Source organism: Falco punctatus, assembly GCF_963210335.1.
Source record: "Falco punctatus genome assembly, chromosome: 9".
Classification (NCBI taxonomy): Eukaryota; Metazoa; Chordata; class Aves; order Falconiformes; family Falconidae; genus Falco; species Falco punctatus.
The window spans coordinates 15,200,048-15,227,129 of NC_137589.1; the positions used below are offsets into that span (position 1 = coordinate 15,200,048).

At 36.7% G+C, this 27,082-nt stretch overlaps 1 protein-coding gene across 1 annotated transcript in view; it reads left to right on the top strand.

Moving 5' to 3' along the window:
* Positions 1–27,082, top strand: part of BICC1 (BicC family RNA binding protein 1) — a 112,525-nt gene that overhangs the window by 62,313 nt on the left and 23,130 nt on the right. Inside the window, exons 4-8 of the mRNA XM_080402696.1 lie at positions 21,668–21,747; positions 22,930–23,088; positions 24,022–24,075; positions 25,062–25,256; positions 26,195–26,446. Of these exons, the coding sequence (XP_080258822.1) occupies positions 21,668–21,747; positions 22,930–23,088; positions 24,022–24,075; positions 25,062–25,256; positions 26,195–26,446 (740 nt within the window). The remainder of the gene's footprint in view (positions 1–21,667; positions 21,748–22,929; positions 23,089–24,021; positions 24,076–25,061; positions 25,257–26,194; positions 26,447–27,082) is intronic.

Here is a 27,082-nt window from a genome sequence, read left to right on the forward strand (position 1 = left end):
TCCCTGTCAAAATACAAACAAATAAAAAAATCCCCAACAATCACCCAAAAAAAAAAAAAACCAACAACAAGGAAACCCACCCAAAAAAACAAACCTAAACCCACAACCCCAAAAAACAAAATATCCCTAGGCAAAGCAATGAACCTAATGAGGCTGCAGTTGAGAAACTTTGAGTGCAGTGCTAAGTGTCTGTCTGAATCACTTCAGGCAACTGTCTCATTGCATTGATAATATTTTGTAATAAATGCAAAGTTTAGAGAAATGAGTAGATTTCTCTGCTTTCAGTTATCATTGGAATGCTAAAAAGACTTCAGTATATGCTACTAAACTTATTTTTTTTCTAAATACCAGGTGGCTTGGTGTACTTCAGAGGCTGGCATGTTTCCAAAGCTTAGTTATACAATCTGAAATTTTCCCCAAGGCCAAGTCTGAGTTTAGTTAAACAAGCATAAAAGTAACTAAAAATTACCTAATAGTTTAGGCTGTTTTCTACTTTGTCTTTTAACTTTGGAAGTTGAAAACCATAGGTGGCAGTTTGGCATCTACAAGACTGAAGGCATCTACGAGATTGAAAACTTAAGTACATAATGTTACGCTGTATACATGTGTGTGTGTATGTACATAGAACAGTGACTGTTAGGATTGCTTTGTTTTTTAAGTCTTCCGTGTTTTCCTTTTCTCAGGCTTTACACGTACATGTTATCCCTACTTATTATAGTTGCAGCCATGACACATCTTTTAATTCTGTGTCTTCCTTCAATGACTTAATTATTCTGGGCTGGAGAGAGATTAGTTCCTTTTTTTTTTTTTCCATTGCCACAATGTATATATATTATGCCTGCTTTATTAAATTTTGTTAAAAAGTAGTTTGGAACTAGCTGTATTGTGGAAAAACTGCAGTTATCAACACAGTGTCTACTAATTACCCCTGTTGCGCTTGGAGCTTTAACTTCTCATTTTGATTGTGGGCGAGGAGGTAGTGTTTCTTGTTTGTTTAGCTTTTTTGGCTTAAAACAAAAAAAAAGTGCCCCAATAAATCAAAAACCTACTGTTAAGAAAGCAACCAAACCTTCACAACCTCCCCAAAACCCAGTAAGAGGCTGTAAAACCTCGGTGATTTGAAAAAGCAAGAGCTCTTTTGTAATAAAATCTGTCCCGGTGTATTGCTTACAATAATGGTTACACTCTGTACGGTATCAGAAGACCATTTCTAAAGGTGTTCCTGTAAGTAAATTGTTGAAGAGAAATTGCTCTATTTTTTTTTAAGATTCGTCTACATACATAAAACTTTCAAAAAATGACTAGATAAAAATATCTAACCTATTTAGGGACGCTGTTAAAAGTTGAGTCAATTGTGTCAGGCTAGCCTGGTTGTGGATGAACCTCTTTGCTGTTTGTACTATGTAGTAAGGGAGGATGATATCAGCTTTTTTATATTTGAATTACTAAATTCTTCATGGAGACAGTCAGTATAGTCTGGAAAGTTTAGATAAAGGTATATGTGAAGGTGTTTATATGTTTATGTATTTAATGGAGAAGATTAACAAGACTTTTCTGTGAACATGGACACTAAAGTTAAGAATATTCTCAGACTTCTTTATATAGATTTAAACAGTTTATGGCTGCAACCTGAACATAAAAATGTTTCCAATCAATTAGCATTTATTATTTGTGGCCTGCTTGGCAAATTGAGATTTAAATCTTAGGGCGGGAGGAAGGGGAATTGATATCTGCATACAAGCTTGTGCTACTGCATCAGCACATAGCTTTTTGGGGGTGGTTTGTTGTTTGTTTGTGTTTTTTTTTTAAAGGTTGTACGTTTCAGAGATGGTTTCAATTATATGAAAACACTTTCTTGCAACAGCTAGATTTCTTAATTACGCCTTAGTTGATCTTAATTCTTTGAATATAAAAGTGAACCTTGCTACTTTTTTTAAAGAATACGCCCATGTAAATTGTGTTAAAAGTCTTTGTTTGCTAAGTTCTAAAAGTCATCCTATAACTTCTTTCACTTCTAAAATGACAATCTCTTCGTTTGTAGCCACGTATAATCTCCAAAACTGCTTAAAAATGGTGAGGGGAATAATAGCGAACAGAGCTTAATGTGCCAGACTTGCTTGTATGCTTGCCAGTACATAGCTGTGTAGCTAATTTATCAGTCTTTAAGCCTAAGAAAAATACTCTTTACTGTAAATTGCTGTAAAAGGGATTCATAGTTTGTTTCTGTAAATGCAGTGATGTATTGAGTCTTATTTTGCATGTCAGTCTTAAATGCTAAGCCAGCCCCACCTGAGAAGGTCACATAGCATCACAGGAGTGCCAAATGCTTCAGACTTCTAAATGGAACGAGTACTGTAACAGTAACTTTCTGTAGTTTGGGTCAACTTTTGGTTTTGTCCTTCTTTCATCTCTGTGGTCTGTTCCTAGTTACAGTAATTTTAGCTTCTGCTGTTTTCATGAAAAAAAACCAACCAACAACCCAAACCCAAAGCAAATTGCGTGGAAGAGAGTGAACATGGGATATAGTCAACTTATTTTTCTACCTTAAGTTCCATGCTATGAGTAGCCACTTAATTGGCTTAGAGCCTTAAGCCTCAATTTAAAAAAAAAAAAAAACACAACAACAAACCCCACAAAAAAAAAAAAAAAAACCAACAACAACAAAACAAATATGGAAAACAACAACAAACAGGCAGGGGGCGGAATTAATCAGGCCCTTGAAGACCTGCAGTGGTATATGAAGCTTTTTGACAAACTTTAGCTTCTAATCCACTAAAATGCTCTTGAAAATTGTGCTAACTGGCCTGCAGGACTGTACCCTAACTCTTGCTAGGAGGCAAAAATGTATGGAGTGATGTCCAGTTCTGAGCAACCACAGCTGGTTCTATCATCTTTAACTAGGGATGTAAAGTGACACAGAAAAGAGAGCACGTATGTTTCTTAAGTGCTTAGATGCTGAAGTAAAAAAAGTAACTGTTGTACTGGTTCATGATCAAGTTTTAATCTTGATTGTGTCTGCATTCTTTCTGTGCAGATGAATGGAAATACAGGTTCAGATTGCCTGATGTTATTCTGTTTCTTATAAAGCAAATAACATACTGTGTAATAGCAGGAACTCTGCCAGCAGCGCTGTCACTGCTGCCGATCTGAGGATTGGTTTAGGCGTTTACAGTGCTGTTGGATGCCTTCCTTTGTGTGAATTGCCACCTTTACAGGGCAAAGGAAATTGTCCCCTGTCAATAACAGATCCAGTCAGGTGAGTGGAGGTGACAAATTGATGACTGTGCTGTAGGCACCTGTTCCCTCAGGAGAGGAGCTCTCCAACTGGTTATATGTAGGTCAACAAAAAGGGGCTATAAGATGAGCTGTTGAAGTTACTCCACATGTCTCCCATCCATAAATGGAAACGGGATCCCAGTGCATCCGTTTGAGACAATTCCATATAATAGCACGGCACAGTAGTGTTTGATCACCGTACCCTGAGGACAGCCTTGTTCTGCATGTTGCAAATAACGATAAAGGTGCACTCGCTTCTGCTCTTTCCAAGTACTTCTAACAGGAAGACTAGTAACTGCTTTTGCCAGCAATTAAATCAGGGGAGACAGAATGGTTTTCACAACTACCAAAAGTGCAGTTGTAGTCTTATCTTTATCCTCATTGCATGCTTAAGGTCTGTCCCGCTGCATCCATAGCTACCTGCTAGGTAGCTCAGCCCTCCAGCCTGGCATGCCCTGGTGTCAAACCCACTGATGGAGAGGGCATTCAGGGCTGCTGGTTTATTGAGGCCTGCGTTCTTTTGTCAGCAGGATTTTTCTTAAAGCTATTTAGTTTTGGTTCCCAAAGTACAAAGTTGTAGGTTTGACTTTACCAGTTCAGTAAAGGTCATCTTAAAAGCCATGGCATTTCAATACCTTTTCCTTGTTGGTGCCCGTGACAACAGAGCCACTGGTTTGGGTGTTCTGTGTCAGCTTTCTACGCTTGGAGCGAAATTGCTTTGCAGCTTTTATTTGACCTCACTGAAAACAAGAAAAAAAGATTCATCCTGTTATGCAATTGTCCAGCTGATACCTGTGTATATAAGTTGAGGGTTTTTCAGTTATGTTATGTCTTAAAAGCAAATGAATTTCACAACAGTATGTTTCTTCATATTGAAGGTAGTCATCTCAGGAGATAAAGGATGCTCTGTAATGTTTCTTGAAAATGCTAACAAGATTTGGTGGTGGGGGGAGGGAAGATAATTTCTTAGATCTGCAGTTGCTTCATAAAAAAAAGAAAAATCAGTCAGATATGGTACATGATCTGCAAAATGGCACGTGTTTTATGTTCCTTCAAATGGCGTTGCACTTATTTTTGTGCTTGACCTTTCTACAGCAAAAGTAATGCTATTTTGCATTTCCCTGTAGGTAAAAATTAATTCACTTGATTGATGGGGCACCTTAGGTAGCTTGTTGTTTTTGGGGTTTTTAAATCGTGCATCTTAGGTGGAAAAACAGAATAGTTTTATAATCTGAAATGCAGAATACCTTCATGTGGGAAGTTCTTTATAAGGTGGGGAAGTATTTGCTTGATTAGTTTGTCTTTCTCTAGTTACACTGGATTTCAATTTGTGGCCTCTAAATTGCTTAAATGGGTTTATCTGACTTAACTTGCTCTGATGTAGATGAAATAGGCATTTTCAAAAGAAATAAGATTACAAAAGTGCATTAATAGCCTGCATTGGTCATCAGAATGCATAAAATGCTGGTCAGATAATTCCTAGCTATCGGTGAAGTTGTCTGTCAGGCTTTAGAATGCAGCTTCTGGGGAGGCTGCAGTCATTTTCTTGTAATGCTGTATGTTATCCTTGTTAACTGTTATTACTCGTAATACTTTTTTCCCTTTTGCAGAGGGATTATTCATACTCTAGTATTTTTCATAAGAGAAAGATAAACTGATGTCAAATGTCAGTTGAAGCCCATAGAATGTTTTTGTTGTTTTATTTTCCAGTATGTACTTTGTCCTCTGTGTAGTTGGAGAAGTGTTGAGAAAGGGGAAGTGTCATGTCTCATCTTTTTTTTAAGTGTAACTCACTGCTGCTTCCATGTGTTTAACTCGTAATGGTTCAGAAGTTTTCAAGAGATGTTGAAGTTCTTGATGCTGGTCTGATGCGTTATTGTATGCAAATGTTTGACACTAGTATGAAAAACTTATTGCAAGCCTAGTTGAGAATGCTAATTTAAACACATCAGTTATGCATTCAGCATTTGTCAGTGAATGGCAATGATGTCTCAGTAGTAAAGATGATTCAAAGTTTTGTTTTGATTTGGAATAAAACCAGCTTGAGTGGAGGAGGCTGGAATCCCCAAACAGCTTTCAGAAACATGGAGAAACCAGCATGCATAGCAGAACTCCACCTATGGATCTTGTCATATGCCCACCAGTATTACTGCGGAGAACACTGCTTTTTTCATACTCTGAAGGGATAATGTCTCATATGTGATAGTCTGTAGCTGATAAAATGTTGGCCTTTCCAGTTTAATTCTGTGCTTCTGTAACTGCCATCCAAAGACCAATTTTCCCCAAAGCCAGTGCCTCACCCAATGCTCCAGGCTTTCCTGCGGACAGTAGCACTTGCAGGTAGGGCTGTCTGCTGCGTTCCCCTCTTCAAACCTGTGGAACTCCTATAAACTGTCCAGAATTACAATGTAACTGAGTATCATGCTGTCTCTGCAAATCTCTTTGTATTTTAAATGAAAATCGGATTATTATTTTTAGACTGCTCTGGTTTCAAATATTCTTTACACTGTGCATTCTGAATATAGACTTGAGTCTGTGTCAAAGACCAAGTGCAAACATACAAAATCATCACTGATAGAAAATCTCTCTAATTACTTCCTCTGGAAACTGTAATTTGAATCATATGATTTTTCTAGAGTAGCAGGAAGAGGGACTATCTGAAAAATAACTATAATATGGTTTTCAGAATTTTAACATTTTCATCTGTCCAAACTTAACTTTGTATAAACTGTGCTAGTCATTTTGTTCCTTGAGTATGTGGCAAGATTTCACATTTCCTGTAAAGCAAGTCTGATCTGAAGACAACAATATGCAGGGTATAAATAATGTTCTTCTGATATTTATATATATATATTTTTCTACCCGGATTTTTAGCAATTACAAAATATTTGTTGTTTTATGGTAAATGGTTCTCAAATTCTGGTAGCCTGTAGTTTTGGCTGGGTGGCAGTAATTGAAGCTGCTGAACTGGTATACTTCAACCAGTGAGACTGATACCGTCTGGCAATGTTTACCAACCAAGGCTACTCGCTGAGGACTGCTGGCAACGTACAGTCCCTGTATTAACCCCTGTGAAAGGGAAAGGCAAGTGACCTCTTGTTGATGGGAGGAAAGCTGTGGGAAAGGAAAAGGTTGGGAATGAAGTGGAATGGAGTAAGTGAGAGACGACTGAAGGCAGTTGGAAAGAGTAGATGTGATTCAGCAAACGAATGGCAGGAAACGTAAGGTTAGAGTGGGAGTCTTAGAAATGAGTTTTTTGAAAGAGTAGAATAATAAAGATAATAGGAAGACAGATGGGAGGTGGAAAGAGGAAGATGTGGGGGAAGGACTGGGTGAAAACATACATATCAAGAAGTGGAGAGGAGAATTACAGCATGATGTTCATAGGTGTCTGGGATGGACTTCCGATACATACCCTAATCTTGGAAATGAGGTCGGACACAGTTCTGAGGTTCCTACTTGATTAGTATCCTGGGGAAAAGCTGGACTGATGCAGAGTTTAATTACTGTCTTAGACCAGCGATTAAGTATCTAACATGTCATTATTCTCATCTCCAATACCTTTGTGCTACCTCCATAAAGATGCAATTTAGATGACTGCAATTTCAATTTGTTAAACATTTAACAGATGTCTCATCCTGCATCAAAACATATGTATGATTTAAAATACTAGGAATGCAAAGCATTAATTTCTAGTCCCTGGGAGTTGAGGATATTGGCACTTTCTACTAAAAATCACAAAACAGAATTAGAATATATGCAAGTAAAACAAGACGGCAATAAAAAGGATTAAATTTTGAGTGCAACTATCATCCAGCTTATTAGATTTGTGTCCAGTGCAATGTCAAATACTGTAAACTGCTTGGTTTTGTGACACTGAAGGACAATAATAGCCAAGAAAGCAAGCTGAGAAAATCTTGGGCTTCAAGAGAATGCAAGATGTTCTGTGGAACTTGCTTAAAATATTGCAATGCCAAACAGTTCCCACCAAGGTTTTTGGCAATAAATTTATAGAGTTATATGAAGTTATACATCTGCAAAATACATTCCTGTGTATATTTCTCATCTTCCGTTTCTGTTGTAATGTAGTGCAGTGAGAAGTTAAGCTCGTGTTAGCTTTTCTGCGTGACTGTACTGTCATGTGTAGAACTACAGATGTGAATTGACTTGTTTATAGATATACATTTGGTCACTTCAAAGAAATCTAAACTTTCAGAATGAGCACGCTTTCGGGGGGTAGGGCAGTGAACCACTGAACGTGACTATTGGGGTGCAATATATGTTTCCTTTACTGCTTGCAGGAAACTTGCCTGAAACTGAAGTGGTCCAGCCACTTCCCATCCTTACAATGATTGAAATGTAACGTCTGTCTTTCTGTTAGGTATTCTAATGTTCTGTCCCATACTGGGCAGTGCTTTCATTGATCATTTATTGATGGGATAGTATGTATTTATAAAATTTGCAACCATCATCAAGTTGACAGAATACAATTTACATTCAAAACAAACTGGAGAAACTATGCAAAATTAGTAACAATTCAGTAACGGTGACTCAACACAGGCTACTTGGCGAAGAAAGCTCAGGTGTGCAGTCCTGAAGAAAGAGGTTTAAATGTCAGTGTGTGTGTCAGATTAAACAGGCACTGGAGTTTAATTCTGTGTCCTAGAATAAAGCAAACTGGGACATATATTCAGGCTCATGGTTTGTAAATAAAAGAAATATTTATTTTGTGCAACTTAATACTGGTGAGTTTTCACCTGTGAAATCGTACTACTTATCGGTGCTAGTCTTCAGAGTTTGGACAATTTGGAGAAAATCCACAGGAAAGCAAAGATGATGTTTGAAAACAAAAAATTGGGAAAAGGTTAAAAAAAAATAATGTTATATATAATCTAAAAAATTGAGGGCTATGTGGGAATAAGAAAAAGGTGATTGTTATCCATGTCTACTTAAGACAGAATTAAAAACAAACATTTGTGTCACAGATTTCTCTTGGATTTTAGGTGGGACAGGAATAGGTAATTATTGTAATAAGTTTATAGGCTTTGGGGTCCCCTACTAGTAGAGCTTTTTCAGGACAGATTAAGTAACTTATCAACAGTGCTCTAGTATACTAGCTCCTGCCATGAAGGTGGCTTAAATGACCACCTGTAATAGTTCAGCCCTTCACTTCTGAAACTTTTTAAAAAAAGTTAAATGCATTTTAGTTTCTTACTGAAGGATGCTGCAAGAAGGAATCCATGTAGAAGAGCCACGGCAGTGCACTAGGGAGGGGAACAGACTTTTGGATTCCGTAAGTGGAGATGGGATTTCTTCCAGAGTGAGGGGTTACAAGAAAAATAAACCAAGAAAAAAAATTACTGTAGAGAAGGCCATTTGTAGCATGAATAATTAGTGAAATGCAGGACAAAAAGATCATAAAGTGTATAAGCTTATGACAAAATGGATTATCATTTTAATCAGCTGACTCATTATATTAAAAAAACACTGCTTAGCAGTGTAAACAACGTATCAGCCCAAAGGAAGAAATTGTCAAGAAGTAAGAGGCTCTTGACAATTAACTAGCTTTATGCATGTACACACACGCGCACACACACCAATATACAGTAACAAACAGGGATTACTATTTTTTTTGCATATTTTTTGCTTCTTCCTCTTTTGTAATTTTTTTTTATTAGAACTTGAACCGCAGTAATTTCTGACTTTAGCAGCAGCTGAAAATGAACATCTGGTAAGTTATATTTGAGTGCATAAATTTAGGTTGCTAAATCTGTACCTGCAAGCAGTTGCTTCTGGCTTAATCACCCTAACAATACAACTTCCTGTTTTATTTTCTTTTTTTTTATTATTTCTGTGGGCAGGCTAAATTTTATCTAGACAGTGAGATTTGTAAGGCCATAGCTGCTAATTAAAATATTGACATAATACTATACTCAGCATTGACATTCAGGAGGTAAATTGGCATGGTAGCATATGGCAAGTGCTAGGTCATATTTTCCAGCTTGTCTCCAGTATTGTCTTTATTTTGTAAGTCTTGTGTTTGAAGGTAATTTCTGGAGTGACTTATGCATGGTGGTAGCAGTAAACAAAAATAAGTCTTTGCAAAAATTCTTTAATTCTGGTTTAATTTTGTCACAGTAAAATCAGTTGAAGGCAACTTTGTGAATGTGGCGTAAATTTGTTGAATTGATATTGATTGAAATATCTATTTTTATTTTTTTACTATACTTGTGAGCTGGAATTTGGCTTTTCTATGCATAATGGAAAACTTGTCTCCCACAAATATTTAGATAGCTAAACCGCAGGGATGATTTTCAGCTGTCTTATGTTGTTTGTCCACAGCTGTTGCTCTGTGTTTTCTTGGTTTAAATTGATAGGACATGATGGATTTGTAGGAGATATGCTGGAAAGGGGCTGTAATTTTTTATTTTTTTTTTTTATTGTCTTGTCATAGAGAAACAGTTAGTGGCAGACTAGCATGGGGAATTTTTTTACTTCAAACTGTGAATATAGAACCTGAAACAAAAATGACTGAGTTTCTTGGTAACTCAAATAAAACACCACTGCCACCATTTTTCTAAGTGGATGTATTTTGTACCTGAAGACCCAGCTTCCTAGACCTCACTATCTTCTAGTCTAGTTTTTCTGTGATTTGCCAAGATTGAAATATTTGCATATTTTGCAGTCTGAAATGCATGCACACCCCCCAGAATATCCAGTCTCTTGAGAGTGGCTGCTCTCCCTAGGCTGAGATAAAAAGCTGGAAAAATTGTTTTCTGTGTTTATGATGATTGGCTTGTGAATATATCAAGGAAAACAATCTTTGTAGCTTTAATAGTTCTCTGAGTATTCATTTTGGGTACTTGCTCACTGCTAAGCTTCTTAATTAATCTACAGGCTACCTGTTGCAGTTAAGACAAGCAATACTTGAAAAACACAGCTTTGAAAATGGTAAATATTTTCTGTAATGTGTTGCTAAGGCAATCAATACGTAATTGACTTAAAGATTTAAAGCAAGTCTCTTGCTGACATAGTGTTTATTGTTTGGAATGCCAGATTAATTACAGCATGTATTGCAGTCGCTGTATTATGAGCTACATCTGCTTTTTGTTAACTTTCTCTGTAAATGAGAAACTGTCAGTGCATACTGTTTCTCATATTCTTCAGAAACATTCCCCAAACTCTCTTAACTGTGTACTTTAAAAATTAAAGAACCGTTGTGTTTAGATCACAAGTTCATTTATTTATTTTGTTTCTGGAGGAGCTGATCCAAGCATAGATGACTCCTCCCTGTTTTGCAATAAATAAATGAAGAGAAAGAGACTGTCCCAGGCCATCTGAAATTTGGCCACAGGAGTTCATGTTGATTCACTCCTATCGGAGCAGTTAGATATGCACACAGCTACAGCATCCCTTGTGCTAGCCACTGGCAGCAAATACTTCGGTTACTGGAGGTATTTGTGCCAGCCTCCAGTTTGCTACAATTTCAGATATCAGCCGGATCAATTATTTCTCCTTCGTTTGCATGCAGCGTAGGTGACAACTGAGAGAGCTTGTAAAGTCAGTCACATTTGCCTGAGCCTTTTGTCTTGTTTGTAATTAGCTTGTTGATACTTCTGTGCTCGATGTGTGTGTGCCTACAGCAACAAATGCTGGTTCTATGCAAAAACGTAAAATCATTAATATGTAGTGGCTCAGGGAAAGGCGCTATACACTTGCAGCCACATTTTTGAATGATTTAAGGAAACATTCAAGGTAGCAAAGGAGTGAGCACATGGGCATGGTTCTTCAAGTAAATTTACACAAGTGTCATTTAAACTCTGCAAGATTAGGAACAAAGTTTTCAGTTTCTCTGTTATTGATCGGGGCTTGCTGTAAGGAACAGCAGTTTGCTTGTACTCAGACATAGACGGGAGAGCCAAAATACAAACAGATGTAATATGAAGGGAATTACTAAGGGGCTTAACATTCACTGAGAGTACTTGGCAGTAACTGTAGTACAAACTCAAATTTTGGGCCCTAGAATGTAGCAACATAAACTCTTATCATTATAATTAAATTACTTGGGAGTACAAATTTTTCACAGTATTTCAGAAAAAAACCCGTAACTAGTTGATGTATTGTTTTGGGATTTTTAGTAGCTTCTAGCTGTTAGCAGAAACCTTGCAGTGTGCTCCATGCTGTGTTTACACATAAACTGGAGAATGACATAGTGTTGCACTCCACAATTCCCATCCTTCTATTGAAACTCAATTTTGGGGCACCAAAAACCAGAATGACTGCTGAAATTAACATCACACAAATGCCGAACAGGCAACTAATTTTCCAGAGGTGAGTTTTGTTGTTTGTCTAATACTGGAGAGAGGCAGGTGGACAGAAGACATGCAAAAAATTTTATCTGAGAACCGCTTCAGGGATAATTTCCTGATTTAAAAGGCAACACTTGACATCTTTCGGGCATTTCTTTTTTTTAAGCATATCACAAAGTAATTACCCTTCCAGAAGAACAGTGTGGGAAGCGTGGTGTTTATTTGCTAAGAATCCCTCCTTAAAAGCTTCTGCTTTTCTTTTTATGTCACTGGTCTTCAGGAGAGGAAGGTTTGCTTCCTGCATCAGCTGCAAACTGCCAGTCATTCTGGAGAAAATAATATCTGTGGCTAAGAATAACCTTTTAACGTAAGATCTACTACTGTTAGTGCCATATGATATTACCATGTTAAAAGCCAAGAAATGGTAGATTACTATATGATTAAAACATGTAATTCTGTATTCTCATCAAAAATTGCTTGTATAAAACCATCTGGAAGTTTTTAAGGCATAAGCTTCCACTAGATGACTAATTTTTTCTTGATTGGATGCCTCACAAATGGATTTAGAAGGAAGAAGGAAACTCTACTTCCCCAGACTGCCCATTTGCTTTTTTTCTTCCTGGAGACTACAGCCTGAATAGCAGTGATGCATGGAAAAAGCTATTACATTGCCATGCTGGCTGTAAAAGAAAAAAAAGCACCTTGTGCTTTTTTTAAAAAATAAGAGAAAAAATAATCTTGGTCAATGAATGGCAGAAATTAGTTGGTAACAATCATAGCAATTTTTGACTCAAATTTCATACATTTAACAATATCATAACATTAAAATATGTATTGATATTTCAAACGATGTAGAAATGCAATGTATGTGATGGTGATCTAACTTTCTGTATCAAAACCAAAATGACTGCTGCCTTTATAGCTTCAAAGAAAGCATTAAGGAGGCTTTTCTTGCATAGGATCTATCTCTTGTAAGCAACGTTATTTGTATCCGGTACATGAAGAGACAGGATAGGCAGTGAATATGATCTGCTTGCACTTGAGTTCTCTTTTAAAAGAGACTGCTAAGCCATTAAATCTGTATTAGACCATGGGCTGTTAGACTACAGTTTTACTGGATTGTCGGTGCTGTAAGAAAATGCCTGTCTTCTGCTGCTGCAAGTCCTTGTTATTATACCTGTCACTGCATGATCTGTGTACCACCAACACAGGTAGCTGATGGAAATACCTTATGTCCTAGGGTTTATCAGCAGTAAGTCAATGACTTTACTAAATACACAGGTCTTATTTTTATCATAAGTAAGATAAAGTAAGTACTATCAATAATGTGTGTTCAAGATGAGTAACAAAAGATCTGCTAGAGCTCTAAACTCGGTCTTTAACAATAGTTCACTGTAATGCAAATAGTAAAACCATCTAATGAGGCTTTTAATGTTTGGTGTTTGCAATATTTGCTCAAATCTTACTGTTGACAATGCAGTGACCAGAAGCATCTCTCTGTGATCTGCCAGTTGGTCATAGATTCATATTCTTTGAATGCAACTGTTTCTGATGTTGGGCTTCTGGTCTCAGCAGGCACCAGTTTGTGTTTTGCTTTGGCTCACGGACCTCCTGTTCCTGCTTCTGAGCTACTTGTTACGCTGCCTCTAGCATTTGCGCATTTGGACTTGCCTATAATGTCTTGCAGAGGCTGTTTGCTGCCAGGGATCTCCTTGCTGAGGTGCTCTGCTCCTCTGTGTGGTGTTGCATCTTTTCACTACATTCATTGCACTTCAGATCTATACTTGGTAGCTGATGAAGTGCTTGATGTTTTGCATTTATACTCCCTGTATTTCGGTCGGGGGGGGGGAGCTTAGAGGTACTCTGTGAAAGGCAGATACACTTACAATCCATGATCTGTCTATGCTTTTCATGTTTCAAAGTACCATTTTCATGTTTTCATTAAGCTGTTGTTATTTGGTTACCTGTCATGAAGACTGCATAAATGTTTCTTTATCAGACTTTCAATTTTTCTCTATTAAAAACAAACAAACAAAAAAAAAACAAACAAAAAAACCAAACACAAACTGAACAAAAATAAACAATTTACCATGTTAATCAGGAATACAGTTGAAATAAAGATGTCTAAAAATATAATAGTCCAGGAAAGGCAAACTTTTCTGGGGAGAATCCATTTCACTCTATAGAAGTGTAATACTAAAGCAGAGAAAGTAATAGAGTGTTTGTAATCGTATCCAGAAATACTGTGTATAGTTGTCTTTGGCTTTAGTCACCAGGTGCCTGATGTCCTATAAAGAACCTACTGTTTCCATTTTTCTGACAATAGTTCATTTTGTTCTGATTCTCAAGAGGACAGTTATATCCTGTTCGCTCAGGTGAATCTCATGCAGTAGTCTTTGCTGGAGACAAGCTGCATCTTCCTGTTCCAACCAGAGAATACTTTCCAATGGCCATATAAAAATCTGCTCACACAGCGAATGCAGTCAGTCAGAGCAATAAGACATTAAAAGACACGGCAATAATCAGGGAGCATGAAGATGCAAAGTAAGCATAGTCAGATTTGGATGTGGGAGAATTTGCAAAGAAGGTTGAGCCTGAGGCGTGCGTTTAGGATCATGAGTCAGATGTTATGATGCTTTTTATTTAGCAAAACACAGCCGCAATGACTTCTTTGCAAATGTGTGTGTGAGAAACTAAAATTATCTCAAGGGTTATGCATCGAAATTGTAACCTCAAATATAAAGTCTATGTGCAATGAAGGTATAATTCTGGTTTTTGATAGTAATGTTGTGGGCTATTTTTTAAGTCCTCTATTAAGTTGATCGTATAGTACTATAGCTTTTTTTATTCCCTATTTCTTATTTTCTTTCCCAGGCATTGTGGTTCTGTGTTTGTGCTTTGAGATGCAATGGCAACAGCCGTTTAAGTAATGAAATCTGAATTTTTTGGTTCCACGTTGAAAAAATAAGACGTAACAGACTTTGTGTCCTGCTGAGAGATTGCCTTGCTTTGGGTGACTGAAGAACAAGTGCCGAAGAAGTAGCAGAACTGCAGCATGGCGTGTGCCTTGTAGTGTCAGAATGCATTTATAAAATGTCCCTAATGACCTTTTTTGGAAAAGTAAAATAAGGAATTTAAGCTAATTATGGTGGTAAGAAACTGAAATTGTTTAACTGAAATGGAGTCTCTGGGTGATTACAATTAATTCATTTTCATTTCTTCTTTTCAGGTTTTCTTCTTCTCCACCTTGGCCTTCCCCTTCTCCCTTCAAATCCGTTTAAATTCTGTTTAAATTGCCATACATTCTGTTACCTCTTCCTTGTCTTACCTCTTTGCTTAATGCTTTAAGAGAAGTCCTTTCAGCTTCATTTCCTCTGTCACTGGGTCCGAAATCCAGTCATCAATAGTTTATTTCTCCAAAAATAATAAGTTGTACAGGTAATCTATTTTTTAAAGCTTATCTGATGTTTCTGGCTAATTTTAAGTAACCTGTTACAGGTGTTAGTTTCCTTTTGAATTGCACTATGAAATGTTTGAGAAACAAGGTTCTTTTCTCTGTTCTACCAGATGTTGCACATCATTTCTATGGTTTTGTGTGTGTCTAAGGTCAGTGTTTTACCCAGTCTCAGCATCATGAGTAACTGTGTGTCCATGTATGTATATGTATATATACATGTATTTTTATAAATGTTGGAGAGAAGTAAGGAGAGGATAGTAGGCTTCACCATCATGTAGTTGTTACAGTGCAGGATTGAAAAGCAATGCTCGGATACTTAATGCTCCTCAGGTGACTACATGACAGCAACCAAAAAGTAAGAAGAGTGAAGGGTTGTATGTAAACCGCTTTCCCTGGAGCTATGGCAGAAGCAGTGCAAACAGTATTTACTTTTTTCTTAGCTTCATTCTCATACGCTCTGTAGAACAGAAATTTTTCTAAAGATGGTTTGGAGTTAGATGCTAGTAAGGGGGAAAGTTAAGAGTCAAAATCTTCTAAGATAGTCTTCCAATTCAAATGTGCATGCATGTGTAGGCAGTGGCTCTAGCTTTTCCCAAAGAAGGTTTCATAATCAGCTGTTTGTCCACAGCAGTCAGATCCCCTAGAATGGCCGGAGCCTTAGGGTATGTCAGCTCTGAAGACACCATTAATTGCTTGCAGCTGGTGATGCTTTTTTGTTTGGTTGTTGGGGTTTTTTTTTTTTTTGATGTTCTGTGATGCTTTGGTGAGCTTTTGATCATGCCCAAGTTAGCTAGTTGAAGCCTCCTTCAGAGGTGATGGTGCTGCGGTGTAATTTAAACTAAAAAAAAAACCAAACAAACAAACAAACACCACCACCCCCCACCCCCCCAAAAAAAAAACACCCCTGTTGTTGAGTGATATGTCTTGAAGGGTACACAGGGCGTGTGCAGTAGGAAATGACCCATTGCATTCTGCCTTACTATACGAGTAGATTTGGGGCGGGGGGTGGGGGTGGTGGTGGTCTTCAATGGTTTAGGTAGCGGGAGGTGAATAAGGGTGCCAAGCTGCTTTGGAGAGAGGGTTAGAATTCTTCTAAACTGGTAAGCAAACAGTGAGAAGTGCCCAAGTGACAAATTTCTTTTCATATACAATTGCATTACTTTGCATATGCTCTTAATCGTGAGCATTTGCTGCATGCTTTTAGCCTTAATGTTTCTTTTCCATGGGAACAGACTGAGCCTGTTCCAGGTCTGTCTTGGCTGTCATCAGTCCACCTAGTTTGGTCGGTGAATATCCACTCTGTCAACTGTACACACAGTATTTCCTGATTTAATTAAAAGAAATAGTTTTAATTAAACTATCCCTTTTTCCATGCTAATAGGAAGTCCTATTTGACCTTTTTGATTAATTCACTTCTTTTATAGACCTATGTTTCATTGTTTTAGGCTTAATAATGTACTCGCTCTTTTGGTTGACAAGTTAGCAACTTACCAGTCAGGTATTCATTTGGCTTTCTCTTTTCATACTGACTTCTCATATTAATTAGTGTGTTTTGTGCTAGTAATTTTGGGGCAGATATTTTCATAAATTGTTCTTAAAAATGCTAGGTCTCTGTTGTCTTTGTTTTTCTTTGAATGGCTCAAGTTCAGTAATACTCATGGGCTATTCAGATCCTAATCGGTTATTTATTAAGAATGACTGTCATCTGCCCTGGTATTGCCCATTTGTCTAGCTATTTTTAGAACAGTGGTATTTTTGTAGCTGAAGTGATGTCTGTTCATCTTGTAAACAAGCTACTTGCATTGCTGTGGTCTGAAGAGCTTGCCCAAACATTAAATGTAATGTCTTGAGTTGCAGGAGAGGTCTACACAGTTAAATGTTAAAATTATTAGAAATACTTTTTGCCTGACAAACATTAAGTGTTAGATGCGTTTGCACTGGCACAAATGTATTTGCTTGGAGGAATTTTATTTTGCTTACTGAAATCTCGCACACAATAGTAGCAAAAAAGCTGGAGGCTTGCTGGTATAGCTGTGGACAAAGACTGAGGAGGTGGAAACTGCCCAAGTATGGAGTGAAGAATTTGAGGACAGCAGCAATAAAAGACCACTTGAAGGCAGAAGTCTGGGAAAATGAAGACTGAGAAAAATTTCCAGCATATTTTGTGGTGTAACTTTAGCTTTCTATTTTATGTAAATATTCTTCCATTCTTGAGAAGAGGTGGGGGGGAATATCTGTTAAATTTATTTTCCAGTCTTAGGGAAAAAGATGCTGCCCATCAAAACTGATTAAAAGATAGATTACAATTATTTTTTTTTGTATTTTGCAAGACACTAATCGTATTGTTTCTTATGAGTCAAAAATCTTTTCCAATTTCTGACACTGCGCTTGTGTTTAAAGCATTAAAGCCTTACATGCTTTTAGCACAGAGACTTCTTGTGAAGCCTTTGTTCTGTGTTTACAAATAGTTTGTAAAGCTTTGGCGTATTGTTTCTTCATTCATGGTAGTCATCTTTCATTGCTGTAGGATTTAAATAGTTTTATTTAAAGTGTATTTCCAGTTGTATTCAAAAGCTTTAAAAAAAAAAAAAAAAAGTGGGTGGGTGCGGAAATTGCTTCTTTCCCCTGCCCACCCACCCCACCCCAGTAAAAACGGGTACCAAACCCAGTGTTCCTCAGGGTTGACATATGGCATAACAACTTGGTGATCTGATCCAGTTGTCACCTGGACCAAAATAGCATCGTTTTGCCCCAGTCCCAGCAGGATCTTTCTGTGGCAGTGCGTTAGTCTTGTTCCATGGGTGGCCTTGTCCCAGCCAAGGCTGTGTGCAGGTGCTGTGGTCGCCTGGGTAAGCCCACGGACTGGGCGGTGATTCTGTGCTTGTCTGTACGGACCGTGCTGTATGTACACTACACCTGCTATACCTTTATGCCTGACAATTTTCTTCACTCTTTTAAAAGTGCAATTTATCTTGTTTTGGGCTCTGTCGAGAATACATTGCTACAGTCACACCCTGTAGGTATTTCAAATATTAATGTAGAGCTTTATCCAACAAATATTTTTGTCTTAGTACTAAGAAAATACAGTATTTTTTTCTAAATTAAGAGTAACCGTTAATCCATGGAATAAATAGTTGCACCTGGAAAATAGGGTGAAAGTTTTATGTTCAACCTTGTTTAATGTAAATACAATAGTAAACTGACATCGCTTGTCATATGCAGGTACTGAACACCCTACGTTTGTGGTGCCAAGACGTAATAAATCATCTGGAACCATTTTTATTGTCATTGGCTCCTTGTTTTCTGAAGCTGTTGCTACCAATATCTAGAAATCTCAAGTCAACTGTTTTAATTACTCCCTTGTATCAATGCACAAAGACCTTACCTGGTCACTTCATTCCCACTCAGATAGAAATCCTGAAAACACTTTTCAGATGCTATACAGCTTTGGACTTTTCCACAAAATAGTTCAGATTAACCAGAAAGCTGGAAACTGAAGGTAAATGCTGTTTCCATTAGTGACAGGTTTTCTCTGTTGAGCAGACAGTCGTTTGAGGTCAAATATGGCCTGATCTGCACTGGGCTTCCAAGAAGTTTGGGACTAACTTGCCTTCTGACTATCTCCTCATAAACCTGCCTGGAATACAGTGTTTTAAAACAGAAACAGAAGGTCCTTAACTTTGAAAATAAATAATTCAGCCAGAAGAAAGAAGACAGATTCTCAACCTCATTTTTCTTAATAATCGGTCAAATGAGAATATTCAGGGTTGGGCTCAGAAAAAGAGCTTGTATAGTGATAGGTGATTTGATTAGCATATATGGACCTTGACTGGAAGATGCTATTGAACACTAAAGGTTCTTTAATTTCGGGGGGGACAAAAAAAAAAAAAAAGGTTCACTGATTCTTGTTCTACTAAGTGTCCAAAATCAGGCGCAAGTCTGGGAGGCTGAAAGGGGTAAACTATTAGAGCAGACAATTTTCTACTTTTCCATATTTTCCAGAGGAACTGCAATGCAAACAAGCTAATTGGCTCAATAGAGAGGTGTATTTAAAAAATGTAAGGGTCTGAAATATAAAAAAGACTATATGATCCAATTGCCTCTCTGAATTTTTAGTCAATTCCTGAACTGATCTCTTTGTTCATTGATTCAGTATTATTTGGATACCTGTTGGCTTTCCTGCAGATTGTACGTAATTTCAATGTACTTTCAACTCCTGCAAAGCCAGTTCAAAGAATTAAAAATCTGTTAGTTGCAAGTAACTCTTCTCATGCAAAATTTTCATGTGGGTGTCATATCTGAATGGTGTTTCCTTGAAGAAAAGAGTAAGCAAGTCTCAGAGGAAGAATTCCATTAACTTAAATTAGTTGCTTCATATCCATTAAGACTACTATGTCATTGAGAAGAAGTCAAGTAAGGAGAGGGTATTTAAGAGCAATTCTAAAAGATTTTTGTAGCATGTTTTAGAATTGTTATTGGTATCAGTGGATTCTTTTTTTGCTTTGTGGATTCTTCTTTGCTTTTGTTTTTGAAGTGAGTAATTGAGCTTTTTTTCCTGTAAAGAACAAAGAAAAGTTAAATGTAGATATATATGGGGTTCTTTGCTGAAGCTGTTGGTGTAACAAAAGAGTCCAACTAAGATGAGAAATAGAAAATATAGGTATTCTAAACTGCACTTTCACCCACAGCTAAACAAATAGTATTATGGAATGGTAGTAATCTTCTTTGGTACTAATAGGATGCCATGCTTGTTTTCAGATATTTTTCACACTTGTAACCAAATGTGTATTAAAATGTAATGTTTACAAATGTGTGGAAATCAACCCCAAAATGGTGGTGGTCTGGTTTTGTGTTTTTCCTGGTTGTCTCTGCGGAGAGTGCTTGGAGCTTACATGGTGTGCTAGAATCTGCTTCTGGGAGTTTCTGCCTGTGACACCCACTTCAAATAACGTTCACAGCTTAAACACATTAGAACCACATAGCTTACTGTCAACTTTAAAAAAGAAAAGAAAAATTGGCCTTAAGACTATTTTGTTGGTTTTTTACTTTGCAGAAGCAGCAGATTTGTGGAGCTTCTTTAGATTCTATGCACATACCGTGTTTTTGTTACTACACAGCTTTTCCATTTTTAAAAATGAAATATATCTGTTTCTCAGAACTCAAAATGCTGCATTTTTCTTGACTTTCATGAAACTTGGCAGTGAATCCTGTGTTCCTTCAGTGTTTCTGTATCCCCAGCTGAATGTGCTCAGAACTTCCCAGTAGTAAAGACTAGAGATTATTTTTTTTTTTTTATTGTTGGAACAAAAAAAGTATCCAGGCATGGCTTAAAGAGTTGCAGTTTTCAACTGAATACAACAGGTTTGGAATCTACAATTGTATTATTTGGCATTTCCTTAGTAGTGAAGTGCTTTCAATTACTGAGATGATGGGAAAGGCAGGTATGTTTTCTGCTGCTACTGAGAATATATTTACTTTTATATAGCCTAAAATGTATGTATCTGTCTAGCATAATGAATTAGATTAAATCATCAGCTAGAAGAGGGTTTCAAATTCTTCTTTTTTTGATAACAGTTCATCCCATCCCAAGAGAAAAAACACTGCTTTACTGCAAAAGGGCAGAGCACTCAAGAACTGGGGAAAGAGAAATCGACATCCCCTGCAAAATCATGTTCTTGTTTCTTATACTTAGAAATTTGAATGCTAGTTTGGGATATCTTTCTTTGTTTTAATTGAACCTGTATTTAATGCTTTGAGAGTAATTTTTAATTGTAGCACTTTAGGCCTCTGGACACCAGATGGTGCTGCTAAACTATCTAATGTGTAATTTTTACCCTTTTTGAGTAGTTGATACTTGATGTGGCTCCGAAGTCAGTTCTGTACTTTCCGATGAGGTGTATATTCCAGGATGCAGAACTGTACTTGATAGCTCAGCAAAACATCTGCTGGTTTAAGGACAATGGTCTGCAAATTGTAATGTAAACTGAAGCGTGTTGTGGAATCAATATTTTGGATCTCACTGGGCAAAAATTGCTATCAGCTGATGTTCCTCCTGGGTATATAGCTTCGTAGCAAATTTTGATTTATATGCTTGACACTTCTGAGAATTGATTTATTGAAATGTCATTTAAATTTGATGTGATAACTTCAAACAGAAAACTTCTGGTGGAGGCATCTTTATTGCCAGGTTAAAACTGCAAAGGAATTTCTAGAGGCTACTTAAATACAGTGAAATGATGAGGTTTTTTTCCTAGACATTTTGTTAAGCTTCAGTAAGGCTGTCAAAAAGCTTTTAGCAGCCCTCTATTAATAATTGTTTGAGAAACCAGGGTGGCTTAGTTATGTAATTGCATTGCAGGTGTTTATAGTAGTGTGATGTACGTTTGGTATTTGATTCCCATTTATTTTTAGTTGATTATGTTGGTTATCATAAAGTCATCTGGTAATCCTAACTGTGGGGCTGAAGGAACGGAACAATATATTTGCTTTGTAGGTGAATCCCAATGGTTGGTTGGATAGTTAATTGCTGAACTATAAATAGTAAATTATTGAAGTTATTTAAGCAGTGAGGAAAATTTAGATAGTTATTTTACTGTATTTTTTAACAACTTTTTTTTTTTAATAGATCCCCATATTAAAGTCTCTGGAAAAAAGGAAAACGTTAAAGAAGCGAAAGAGAAAATAATGTCTGTCTTGGACACAAAAGTAAGAAAATATTTATTTACAAAAAAACTTATTTAGAATATTACCTTAGCCCCTATTTTTGTGGTGGCATTGATCTCTTTAATGGGCTCATTTAAACAGAAGGTATTTATGGATGCTCTGAAGCAAAGTTACCAATAAATTCCTTCTGGATATTAATATTTGGTGTATACAAACGTATTTAATCATGCTACAAGAAAATACTTGCTTAAAGCACTCTTTCCAGATCTGAACTACATAGAAATAATATTCTCAACCATATGGCTAAAAGCATGCATGATTTGCTCATTGGATTGAGGTTTTTACTTCTGAAATACAGCTTCACTGCAAACAGTACATTATGCAGCCACTTCAGTGAACCTAAAATTTTATTTCTGTTTGAAATTCAAGTTTAGGAGCATTTATGCAGTTCTAATTTGTAACTGTTACTGAATTCTTATACTCTGAATTGTTAGGACTGCAATTTCTAAAACATCTAGATTTTGGCCAGTGTCTTATGTTCATCAGATTTTCTTTTCATCCAGTAGCAAGTCTTTTGGGGCAGTGTGTATGGCTTCTGCGTAGCTGTACACCAGCTTTTTGATTCTCTTAATAGATTGCCAAAAGGAACACTGCAGTGATAAGCACCATTTTTTGAACAACTATTAACAACAGTATTATAGACCGTTAATGAAATAGCTTTGAAGAACCGCTGTAGGCAGTGTTTGTGTATCTTAAAAATTGATGTACTAAAAAAAAAAATTAGTATGTTTTATTAAAGGAGGAATAAACCCTGCTATTTTAGTCCCATGGCTTTGATTTGCCAGTCGTCTTCATATGATCCTTTCAGATCAGGCAGGTGTATGACTGCAAGTGAAAGAACACAGAACTAAAACTAGAATGGATAGCAAAAGGATATTTTTAAGTCACAGTTGATAAAAGCTATGGCATGTTTTAAAAGCCTTAGACATTTTTGTGAAGGTATATATTCAGGGTATTTATTTCCATGTTATTTCCTCATTGGGAAGAAAATGTGAATGGTTTAGTATCTGACTATGATCAGTTTTGAAAACATCTTATTTGTGTAGAAGGTAAGCCATGGCAAAAATACTTTGGAAATACAATGTTGAATGTCATTCTTGAAGTTACATTAATATACTCGGGTTCTGCTGTGTACAAATGTAATCATGGGTGCTTGGTTTCCAGAGCAATCGGGTAACCTTGAAGATGGATGTTTCACATACAGAACATTCTCATGTGATAGGTAAGGGTGGCAATAATATTAAAAAGGTGATGGAGGAAACAGGATGCCACATCCATTTTCCAGACTCAAATAGGAATAATCAAGCAGAGAAAAGCAACCAAGTAAGTATGGTTTAATATTTAACACATTTATCCTGTAATTCCTGAGGGTATAAAACTTCTCTAAACTTCTTTTGTCTCTCTGGGTGTTTTGGTAACAGTGAGTTCATGTTCAGGGAAATAGTTTTTTTGGTATTTACACTCAAAAAACACAGGATTTTCTAAGTAAGTAAATGTTATAGAACAGATGGAAACAATTTGTGATGGCTCATGAATAGTTCTAATTTTTTTAAGTAAAATTGTTTTGAGCTTACAAAAGTCAACAAATTGGTATGAATAGTAGAGAAACAGTATGAAAAGCACTGCTTTTGTAAAGTTTCCTCCTCTTCAGCACCTGACTTGTTTAGCGTATCGCTTGATTTCTTGGTGCTTTTGACTTAAGGTGTAATTTAGTTGAAAACTAAACTTGGTGGATAGCTAGTGAAAATGAATGTCCTGTTGGAAGAGTTCAACTTTACTAGAATAAGTCATTGACCCTGAATTGTACATATTCTGTAATGCTAATATTCCTGGAATGTTTACTTTAAGGTCTTTCATCACTGTATTTAGAACTCCCTCTTGTGCATCTTAGTGGCTGCTGAGCAAAATACAGTTATTTAAAAATGTTCAGGAAAATTTAATGTGTTGAATATTAGCATTGAGTAAATGTATATAGTAGTTATTCCAATTTTTGATCCAAACTGTATTGTTCCATGTATTTTTTCTAGTTGCTAATGCTATATAACCTTAGATGTTAGAATATTCATAGATTGTTTTTTTTAAAACTGGTTTTAGTTTGCAGTTACTGCTTAGAGAACACGTAGGATGTCACTAGGTGTGAAATAAACACTGATTTTAAAACAAAATAATTTAAACAGAGCGCAGTTATCGGAATAATTTTTCCAATGCCCCATTTCAAAATGTGATACTATGTTTTCTATGTTTTTAATGTTCCAGGTATCTATTGCAGGACAGCCAGCTGGAGTGGAGTCGGCAAGAGTTAGAATTCGGGTAATAGTCTATTTCAGTATAGTGTTTCATTTAGAACACCTGAAAGGAAAACGAAATATATATATATATATATAGTTTTGAGAATCCTAGGGTTGTCTGGCTTTGTCTTATAACAGCAGAAATACAGGAACAAATGTGAGTATCCATATGAGTAAAATGCAAAGGGTATTATAAAAACAGTGATTCACGTTCAAGCCAGACTTTTTAGCTAGCCCAAGGTGGACCTTGAACACACAGTCCACAGTGTAAGCAAGATGTAAAGTATCCCATATGGTGCTAAAATTTGCATCTTAACTTACCCTCCACAGATGGCATGTAGAAGCTCAGGCATCCTGTGTGAATCTGAGATAGGAAAGGCAATTTCTGCCTTTTTAATTATAACCATTTTCATGGATAAATTGTGTGAGTAATTTGGTGGAATTCAGTTTGTTCTCCACTTGTAGCACTTATCCGTCTTTACTATCTGGTTTTGACTTGTTTGTGTATTCTGGCATGGATAACTATAAATCTAATCAATTATGAAAACTTTCTCACAATTTTTGTAGTCTGTTGTCATTTACACAACCTTGGTCTTGACAGTCATGAAAAAGCTGATGTTTATGTAGATTTGTAGTTGAACTTCAGAGCCCCAATTAATCCATGACAGAAAAGAGACTTCTCTAGGAAGTTTTACAAACTCTTTGTAGGTCTGCCTGGGTAAGTATGGGAAATTACTTGGCTTTATTGTTGCTACATAGTTGTGAAAGATCCTGCTGTTTTGGAAAACAAACAAAAAGAGCCTATGCAGAACAAAAACTTCTGTGTCAATGGAAAAATTGGTGCCTTTTTCCAGCTCATGATAGTACTTTTATCAATGAACCCTGGGCAGAGGATGTATTATGCCAGGCTAGTCGTCAATGACCAATACGTGATGATTCAGTAATAAAATTGTTGTTCTAGTCAGTATGACTTCAGTTTTCAATATTTGCTCTTCAATGTTGTTGCAGGAGCTGCTTCCATTGGTACTCATGTTTGAATTGCCTATTGCTGGAATTCTTCAACCAATCCCAGATCCTAATTCTCCCACAATTCAGCATATATGTCAGACATATAATATTTCAGTTTCCTTTAAACAACGCTCTCGAATGTATGGTGCTACAGTCATTGTCAGAGGGTCACAAAATAACACTAGTGCTGTGAAGGTAATGAATCTTCTTAAGTAGGTTTCTGCATGTGATAAATATAATTTAGATACTTAAGAACAATATTAATGTTATATCCTACCTTATCAGTACTTGTTATTACTGTATAATTACTTTTGAGGCCTGAGGGTTTGGGTTTTTTAAACTTCACTGGCATAGGTGAGGTATAAAAATGCATAGAAAATATTTTAAGTTTAGGATTCAGCATTTTTTGTGCTAAGCTTTTAATCTGTTTTTCATTTTTTGCACACCTGTTTGGGTTTCCAGCACTTCTGGAGTACGTGCTAATCTTACCCATCTTCCAATTAAAAAAAAAAAAAATTAAATTAAACGCAAAACCAAACAAAACACACACACCTTCCCATGAGTTCTTCATGCTTTAATCTTCTCAACATACACTCAAATATATAACCTTGAAAGTTGCCCTAACAGTCGATGAAACTGGCATTGGGAGATGTGAATTTGACAGTCAAGTAAAGGAACTGCCATGAGCCTATTGGTCTTAATAAAACGAAGAAGTTTCCTTGTTAACAAGTGGCAGTGTGACAGATTGATGTGGTCTTGGATGGGTGGATCTCAAGCCAGTAAGAACCTCTTAGGCCAAAACTGAAAGAGAATTTTTGCAAGTATACCTACCCAAATGAATCTCTATTGACATTTATTGCTGTATGTGGGTACAGAAGGTCTGTTGGGACCAAACCATTCAATCATCTTGCTGCCTTTTGCGGTGGCAATTAAATGCTGTATTTGGTCATAAAATGGAAATGGACTAAACTCTATCTACTATCTGTTACCTTTAACAAATCAATCGGTGGTTTTAAGCAAAACAGAATTTTTTTTGTCTTGAATGTGGAATGTATGACAACTAAGGGAACTGACTGAAAAATGCTGTTTGCCTATGGGCGCTGTTACACCTGTTTCTTGCGTTTCCCCCGCAGGAAGGAACAGCCATGCTTTTAGAACACCTAGCTGGGAGCCTGGCCTCTGCAATCCCTGTGAGCACACAGCTAGACATTGCAGCACAGCATCATCTCTTTATGATGGGTCGAAACGGCAGTAACATCAAACATATCATGCAGAGGACCGGTGCTCAGATCCACTTCCCTGACCCTAGTAACCCACAGAAGAAATCCACTGTCTACCTCCAGGGCACGATTGAGTCTGTCTGTCTTGCCAGGCAATATCTCATGGTAAATAACTTTCAGTGAAACTTACTTGAAAAAAATGCCAGATTACAGAAAGTATGCTTATTCTGCATGTATTTATGGGTCAAATATAAGTTAGCCTTAGAGAAGAAGGACTACTATACACGTTGCTAAAAGCTGATTCAGTTCAGTGCTCTGTTGTCAGTGTTTGTGAGTATTTGTAGTTATCCAAAATATTTGTCATCTCTGGTATCATGATTTGAAAAATTATCTTGGTAATGCAACATAAGCAGTTTAAATTTATGATAATGCTATGCTTCTGAGTAGAAGGCAGATTTTTGGAGGGTTTTGCTGTTGTTGGGTTGTGGGTTGTTTTGTTTTCCCAACCTCACTTTTGGTAAGTAAGTTTCTTTTGGAACAAGTGGCAGGAATTTCTTAGTTCCTGTGTAGGTAAGTTTCCAAGGAAACTGGGGACCTGTAGGAAATAATTACTTATTCTGCAGTATTACCTTCTTTTTAGTACCATACCCTCAGTACTCTAAGGCCTTTTATAAAAACAGCTTTGTTGATGAGTATTATCATCATTATTATTATTATTTGTATAGATATTTGTTATATTGGTCTCTAAGCTTCACAGGAGCCTTTAGGCATTGTTGTAGTACTAATGTATGTACATGGCTT